Here is an 8,752-nt window from a genome sequence, read left to right as displayed (position 1 = left end):
AATAACAATAATAATAATAATAATAAATAAATAGAAACACATTTAACAGAGTTAAAGGAGTTGGTGAGAACTGTGTGTACACAGCACTATGTACATTGCATTGGTCCTTTTATGGGTAATTTTTTGTACTTTAATATAAGGTTATGCAAAAATTAAAATGGTTTTAATATTCCTTTGAGTTAATTAATTTACACAATGCATGGGTAGTTTTAAAAGATGCATTGTATCTATATATACTACTACATAGTATCTACAACATTACATATCATGTATTTTATGTAATGTTGCACATTCTGACATATCACTGCTGATACATCCCAGTCTAACATGGGCTCAGCCTATGTCCTGCCATCACCTGGTTAATGCACACATTGATCTGAGTAGAAACATTGAATTTTCTTATACTGTTTGTGGAAATGGCAAATCCTTGAGGACAACAATGAGTTACTTTAAATCTGGGTAATAGATGTGACATATTTCCTATTTTGTGGTGAAATGGATAAAACATCTCAAAAGAAAACCCTCTCTTAGTTTTCAGTAATTAACCACATATTAGAGAAACTGGATAAGAAATCTTTCCTAACAGGAAGGTGAAAAACTCAAAACAGGTTTTATCATTTTATTATGGTTTTTTTTATAGTAGAGTTCAGAAAATTAGCATCTACACATAACAGATGAAATTCGTGCTGTTTTGCTTCTGTTGGATAATTGCTGACAACAGAACACATGAGTCCTACAATGAATCCTGACTGAGACTCTCAAACCTCCTCAGCACTTGCCCCACAGGGACTGTTTCACACAGTACTGGGTTGTTATTCCAGAAAAATGCTCTGATTTTATTTACAAATGGCAAATTGGGAGAAGAAAATAAACAGTAGACAGGATTAAAAAAAACACCCTGTGTAACTACATTCATGGACATTTCAATTGCAAATTTGATTAGTGTGATGCCAATGACTTAAACTGTTTTGGTTACTCGTGCTTGTTTTTTATTCCATTTGGATACCCACACTAACCAGCACAGCATGAACTGCTAACAGCAAATCATGTATTCAACATTTAATACTTTGCAATTTACTTCATGAAAACAGCTGATTATTCAAGCTGAACATTAAGCCTTGCAAAACCAACAATGAGCGCACACTAAAACGTTTGCCACCAACAATCCTCCTGATTTGAAATCATTCTTTGATTTAACTTGACTGATTCAAAGACAATTATTTCAATCAGCAGTTCACCCCTGATTCGCACCAAAGCTTGCTGGTTAAAAGCCTCAGCCTTTCATTTGATGTGATACAGCTCTTACTCTACCTGGAAGCTGCTGTCCATCCTCCTGTTTCACACCTGCATGAGGATTTTGACAGGGCATTAATGAAGGATAGAAGCACACACCCACCCAGACTGAGTCAGACACTGGGGCTGGCAGGGTGGCAGAGGATTGCAGGTTTGTGTACCAGAGTATGTCACTGGGCTTCAATCTGCAGCCAGCTCTGCCCAGGCACTCCTGCACGGGCACACAGCTTCCAGCAGCAGCAGAAATGGGAAGGGATTTTCTGTATCATATCTTTTCTATCTTATAGCTATTTCTATACAGCTATATCCAATTAGATTCAGTGTCTGCATTCAAAGTTCTCACACAGCTCTCTAAGAATCTCTGGGTAATAAATTATGAGTACAGTGGAGTGCAGTACTCTGCCATCCCTGGTTTCTCTTCTCCTGTCTTTCCAGGCTATTCACAAGGAAACCTGAGAAAACCACCAGTGTCCTGAGCAACGTACCATACAGAGGAGGTCAGCCCAGTTAAACCAAGAGGCAGACAGCTCTCACCATCAAACAGGGACTGAAGCTGATCCTTCTCACCTACAATATCCCTAGACACGGCTGGAACAGATGCTGCCAGATATCCAAAGGTTTGTGCCTGGGAGTCTTTCTCTTAATGACAGCAAGGGCAAACTCTAAGATGCTGTTCAAAACTAGTCTGATAGAAAGGAGTTTTATTTTGCTAAGTCTCAGTCCTTCTCCTTCTGATTTTCCTGGAGCTCCCCGTGCCTGGCAGGTATTGTGCATTTCTGTGTAGAAATGAAAGGGTAAACATTCCATAGGGTCTTTTATTAAATAAAAAGGGATTTCCTCACAGCAACAGGGAGTCAATGCCAGCCACTTCTTGAACATATTCATGAAAACTATTTGAATTTGGCCTTCCTATCTGCAGCTTCAAATTAAAAGAATGAAAAAAGAAAAGTATTTTGCCTGACAATACCAAGTAAAATGTTCAGTAAAGCTAGAACTGTTCTTATTATAATAGTGAAAACCACTAGAAACACCTGAAATGTCCAAATAAACCATATTAATTATGGCCCTTAATTGTCTGAAAGATAAATATTCTTAGGGCAGACTGGAACAAAGTTCTGCAAGTAGACTTGAAACGATTTACAAGACTGTGTGAACAAAACCTGGAAAGGACACACATTAAATCATGCTCTTGCTTAGTGTGCGACCCATAAATTAGCAATAGCTTATGACATCAGACTATAATAAGGTGAAAAGTCTGAAGAGGCTTCTTGATTTCATTAACTGATACAGGACATGAAAGTTAAACTGTCTGCTAACATTTACTGCTACATTCTTCTCTTGTACTATTCTTAGCGTGACCTTTGCACCTTAAGAAATTAAAATGCCTCTAAAGTCAGTCACTGACATTAAACAACCGGGCTAGCAAAAAGCCACATTTTATCTTTATTTTATTTCTGAAGCTCTAAGACAGCTGCTATTTCCATGGCCAAGGGCTTTTTCTGAAAAAAAAAAAGTTACACAGTTATAAATGGACAAGAGCAAAACCTCAGGAAACTGTAGGTGAGCATGGATTCATGTAGAGAAGCCACAGCAATGGGAGCATGCTTGTGTATCCTTTTGCATTTAGTCATGTACTGAGAGTCTGCAATTTCACACTGGAAAAACATTTTGTTATCCAATGTATTTATTGGTTAACAGCTTTTGCTGTTTTTCTGTGTGATGTTTGATGATAAAAATGTATACAAAAAAAGGAAGTTTTAAAAATCGTGTTTATTTATCAAGAACAGAGGAGAGCTCTGGCTACACACAGCCCAAGAGCTTGCTTAGGAGCATCTTTGTGTGTTGTGAAATTTACCTTTCTTGTCTTTCTTTTCCTCCTCTTCTCCTCCAGCACCCAGTAGAGTGAAGATGATGCCAGTCTGAGAGTTCACTCCCACAGCAGTTACCAGCATTCGCCCAGAGCCTTCCATGACATGAGTACCTGAAAATATGAAATATAGGCTATAGATAGCTAAAAAATTAATAACCACCAGTAGATATCTATGCAAGACTTTTACTGTAGTACTGAGATTTGTTACACTTTAAAAATCTCTACTGAGGCAACTGTAACCACATAACAAAAATGATCTCTATTGCTGTCCATTACTCTCAACAAAGAATGAATGTTTAACTGCAAACCTTAGGCTGCACATCCATTAACCACACACAGCAGATTCCCCTTTTCAAAGAAATGCTCTAAGAAATAACCAAGTTTACCTCCTGGAATATAATAGCTTAGCTTCACTCAGCTAACTCTTGTAACTTTGAAATACTGAAGAAGAGTTCTGCAAACATCCCCCAGTGACTGCAGTCAAGATTACATAAACAAAGTGAAAATATGTGCAATTTCTCTCATCTTTCTCAGTTATGGTTGACTAACAGGCATAGGAAAAAAATATTTTTAAGACAATTTCACATCTTTAAACTTGAGAAATCAATACAGAGAAAAAATGTTTAAAGATATGCTTAATTAAATCAGGAGATTCCCAAATAGCAAGAAAAATATTGAAAACAAATTGAATATGAGAGATTACTCTAAATCAAATTGACATGGACATTAAGTTGCTCTGAGAAGGAGCATTTGTTTAACTAGGTAATGTTAAGCAAATTCCTGTTGAGAAATATTTCATGCTTTATTGGAAAAAAATTGTTTATTTACAGCTCCTGTTCTTATAGTGACTCAAATGTTAGATGCATCTAAGATCTTAGAAACTTTTAGCTATGAGTTGTTGAAACACATAAAAACAGAAATCCCTAGAAATGACCAAAAGTATTCTGATTTACATTTTGGAAAAATTTTATAACAGAGACTTGCAAAATTTCAATATGTCCAAGTGCACACACTATTCCTAAAAAGAGTGAGAAATGGAAAACAACCTGTTGTTATGAAATGCATTTAAGGGCAGTTACTCAAAGCTTCACAAATAAACCTGTCCTTGAGGCATAGGAACAAATACACCAACGATTGCATCAAATGACTTTGTGACAAAGCCTTAATCTAAAAAGTTCATTATTGGAGTAATAGTCAAAATGTTTGAAGAGAGATATCCTTAGAAGGTAGTGAATTTTAAGAGAGATGAAGCAGAGTAGTAGTGTTTCTATGAAAAAAAAAACCCAGAAACCACTGGTAGATGAAGCTGTTCATTGAAACAGCCTTTATATTGTATTCTGTATTAGTACAAAATTATGTTACAGCTGTTCAGTGTCAGCCCCTGTGAGAGCCCAGAGAAAAATCTTCTTAACACAAAGTTGTCTGAGCAAACTAGGATTGAATGTTTACTGGGCTTGGCCATTTTTTACATACTGTATTTGAAGAAGTAGTTTGGAAACTATGAAAATAGACTGTAACACACAAACTGTTAGCCTTGAGAAAAAAATTAAGTACTCTTTGCTGGGGTTTAACCTGTTGCTCTTTATATCCTCACCTCACTCAAAAGTCTTCTTCTGCGGTAAATATTCTGGTAAGCTTATTCTCAACTATCTTACCCACATCACTTACCCATCATTAACTACTGCTCATTATTTTAAAGCCAAAGTGAAGTTGTTCCCTGCAGTTCTGACACAGCCCAAAGCAGAGCACACCTGAAGCCAGAGGGAGACTTAAATCTTCAAGAAGCTTTCTGAAAACTCCTGCAAAATTGGTTTTAACCAACTGAACTGTGAGTCTGTTGCAGTCAGCAAATGGGGGATATAATTAAATTCTCATTTAGGATCTTATTGGGCATTCAGAACTACTACACCTGAATGACCACAGAAAGATTCTTTCCCCCCTCCCTTTAAAAAAATAATCATTGGGTTCATTCTCATCTATATAAATTTATTGAATTATCTCAAAAGCTGAAAAAGGGGAAGATATACAGACCTGTGTCCTTAAACAGAGCAATGTTTTACGTATAGATACACACACATTGCAACCCATTTTTTTAAATCCCATTTTCTTAATACTGCTCATCCAGTTGCTGTCCTAGAACACAGTAAGCAATGCAACTATCTATTTATAATCAAAATATCTTTCTCTAAATAATCAAAATCCCCCATGTTCTTAAAAGGAAAACAGAAGCACAGAACAGAGGGAACATCTGTCAACACTGAGCCTAATTTGAGAGCATAAATATCTCCTCAGAACACTAAGAAAATTTCAGCATCAATAAGCCTAATAAGAACAAAAATGCACTAATAGTCAGATTTTTTAAATTTTTTAAAAAAAGGCAGCAGATCTCCTCAGTGCCCTGAGAACTGTTCCTATGGCTTTCTGAGGTAAAATTGGATTCCTAAAAAAGTCTTTTGCTTTCAGCAAACATAAACATACAAATTATTATACCTACAAATTGTTGCATAAATGGAACTCTGGAATGGATCATGGTTTTCACATGATCTGTACACAAAGCATGTATTTCAATTTCATGTTCAACAATTCTACTTCTTTTCCTCTCAAGACTCAATATGCGTAAAATACATTTTTTCACATGCTGAGTTTTTAAAGTTGATAAATGGTGAAAATTCCAAGAGAGAAAAGGAAGAAGACTAGCTTAGTAAGCAAAGACAGACACAGATTAGATGGATAAGGAACCTATTACAGCACATATTTTTCAGACAAAAATCCAGCTGAACATGAGACTCAGAAACTCTCAAATCTAATAATAGTGCTGGTGAAATAGATTGGAAATAGGGCTGGAAAACAAGAAAAGAAGAGCAGAACATGCCAGTTTGGGGGTTTTATACTGGTTTGCTACTTCCAGCAAACTTATAGGGAAAAAAAATTCTCTATGGGCATATCTAAACAATCTATTTAGTCACTGCAATTATTAAGTGGTAACTGAAGTTAATAATAAAGTGAACCAAACATCAGAATATCCTCTATGGAAAAAATGAAAAAAGAGCTTTCCAGAAAACAAACTGATCTACAAGTAATTTCAACATATCCAAATAGTCCACAACTTTTTAAGTTAGCTGCTTGGTTCTGAACATTTCTGCTGTGCTACAAGCCTAGCTTGGAGTATTTTCTGGATTTTCTGGTAGGGAATTAAGGCAGTATCAGAACTATTTTGCTCCAGGCAACAACTGACCCCATTCCTCAATCAAGTTTTCTTTTTATTTCCAAAATCTAACAAAGCACCATGACCAAGAGATTTCTTTGTTATATTTGTTCTTGACTAAGCTCTCTTTCCTTTGTTTCAAGTCCTTTTTGCACATCAATGGATCTACACATTGATAAAAGCTAATGGTTAGGATAAAAGAATGTTCTGTTAGTCTCAGTTCAGTAAGAACTACACTAGTGAGCTCCTCTATCTACTTCTTTCATACCTTCATCAAATTAATCTAAATAACCGGAAGCAGTTGCAAACACTAAGCCTTCTAAGGTACCTTTTACAATGTTAACTCTTAGAACAAGTGGTGCCCCAGAACACGGCACAGTGTGCAAACCTGAAGCCAGACTCCTATTGAAATCTGCTCTATTTAGCACTTTCTGCCAACTTTGAACCACACAAAATTTAAAGGTCACATCAGACTCAAGACAGCTGGGTAACAGTTAGCTTGGTTACCAAGCTGTCCTCATCTCTTGCTTGATACATGTCTATGCTCATTGCAGAGAAGTTCAACGTTAGCACATTCTCATTTAAGCTAAAGACCTGTGATACAAAGGCTTGTGTTACACCCTGCGTGCAAATCTCTGGCAATGGACTAAAAGAAGGAAAATGTTTTAGCCAGAAGTACAATGGAACCATAGAAGAGAAGCTGCTTCTTTTGGTTCCAGGTACACCAGGGTCTGTGTTTCCATTTCTGCCCTCCTAGGTGGTACGCCCTGTGCTATATACAGATGGAAATGAACCATCTGGTTTAGTCAGCACTTGTACCCTTAGAATTGCTTCTCAAGTGCAGCAAACAACTATCTGGATTACCGAACAGGACATTAGGCACAGAAACTTACTTAGTTCAATGATATCATTGAAAGTGATTGAATATTAAAATCACTGTTTCAGGTGCCAACGGTGAAAATAATACTTCCCAATTCTGGGAGTTTATCTTCCATCAAATTTAGACTCACAAAATAAACTGTGGCTGCAATTCGTATGTTCCCTGTTTTCTGTTATACCTCTGTCAAACCTGAACAGTTTTCATTCCCGACAGATGACTACAGGGAGAGCAACATCCTGACAGTATGTGTCTAAATTCCCAAAGTCTACCTGCAGATAACTTACTGATGTCTTCAGGTACAAAGATAAGAGGAAAATTTAAGGTCTGTTGATGCCCTTGCAGGTGGTTGGCTTTTTTTATTCAAGCAAGTTTTATAAAGATACATCCAACAGAATGTTTATAAACAACATCCAACAGGAACTCAGTTTTTAAACCAGATCAAACCCACCCTGGAAGACATGGTGGTTTCCAAGTGTTTGGATTTTGGACTAGTAACAATATCCAGTGGCACATCAGCTTCCACATCATTGAGATTTAATCTTGCACTCTATGTGTGGAAGAAGATAGTTTCTTGCATGGTAGAACCCTAAATTACCAATTCTGTTCCTGAGCATTTAGGGTTCAGGGATTTTCTAGCATGGCATGAGTCAAAATGTGTCAGTGTAAGTGTGTGCAGTGCTTATTAAAATACCACATTAATTCTTCACCTGCTTTGAAATTACATACAGGTTATCAAGTAAAAGTGAAAAATAAAGAACATAAACTTTATTTAACTCCACACTGAAAACATAAAGACAAATTTCTCTCCTTACAGCATAGAAACTTGAGCATTTGAAAATGACTGTTTCAGTGTAGAACAAATTGATGCCATTACATATCAGCAGGCTTTTATTTCGTGATCACATCCAGCTGGAATCCATGATCCAACAACTTATCTTTACTAGAACTAAACAATCACATTTTAACTGATTTGCTGCATATTAAAAAATACAAATATTAAAAATAACTTGAATTTACCAGAGAAGTCAAGCGCAAAAAAAATTGCACACAATCAAAAAACAACAGTATGTCTTGTACATGACAAACAGCCAAGCTCAGTGCATGGGATCAAAGTGTCAGTTGTATCTAGTTCCCAAAACCTCATGGCATGGAGAAGCAAACCCAAACCAAATGTGAACAAGGCAGTGCACACAAGATCACTCAGCAACACCTGAGGCAGATTTACCTGACAGCAGCATTGGGTCTTTGTCGACAGATTTGCGGACTTGGTCTGACTCTCCAGTCAAAGAGCTTTCATCGATTTTCAGATCATTTCCTTGAATAAATATCCCATCAGCAGGTAGAAGATCACCTTTTGATAAGAATATGGTAATGGAAAACCACTGTGCATTAGTAAGACTGCTTTTATAACTGCATAATGATTTTCATTGTAAAATCACAACTAATAATTGCATTAAAATGTAAAATGAAAGCAAAAGTGAAGGAATTACTAGTGTTTCTGTAC

General features: G+C 36.5%; 1 protein-coding gene across 6 annotated transcripts in view; it reads right to left on the bottom strand.

The window, feature by feature from the left end:
- The window catches only part of LOC103806491 (plasma membrane calcium-transporting ATPase 2), a 173,073-nt gene that overhangs the window by 82,932 nt on the left and 81,389 nt on the right, over positions 1 to 8,752 (bottom strand). For 4 of the 6 annotated variants that reach the window (XM_009079190.1, XM_009079188.1, XM_009079189.1 and 1 more), the window contains exons 4-5: positions 8,474 to 8,599; positions 3,149 to 3,274 (exon numbers count right to left, since the gene is read on the bottom strand). In XM_009079190.1, the coding sequence (XP_009077438.1) occupies positions 3,149 to 3,274; positions 8,474 to 8,599 (252 nt within the window). Of the gene's footprint in view, positions 1 to 1,311; positions 1,345 to 3,148; positions 3,275 to 8,473; positions 8,600 to 8,752 lie in introns of all 6 variants that reach the window. The other 2 variants (XM_009079186.1, XM_009079187.1) reach the window with 1 other exon arrangement.

This window comes from Acanthisitta chloris, unplaced genomic scaffold, assembly GCF_000695815.1.
Source record: "Acanthisitta chloris isolate BGI_N310 unplaced genomic scaffold, ASM69581v1 scaffold3427, whole genome shotgun sequence".
Lineage (NCBI taxonomy): Eukaryota > Metazoa > Chordata > Aves > Passeriformes > Acanthisittidae > Acanthisitta > Acanthisitta chloris.
Note: the sequence above shows the minus strand (reverse complement) of the source record. Positions and strands in the feature narration are given on the sequence as shown.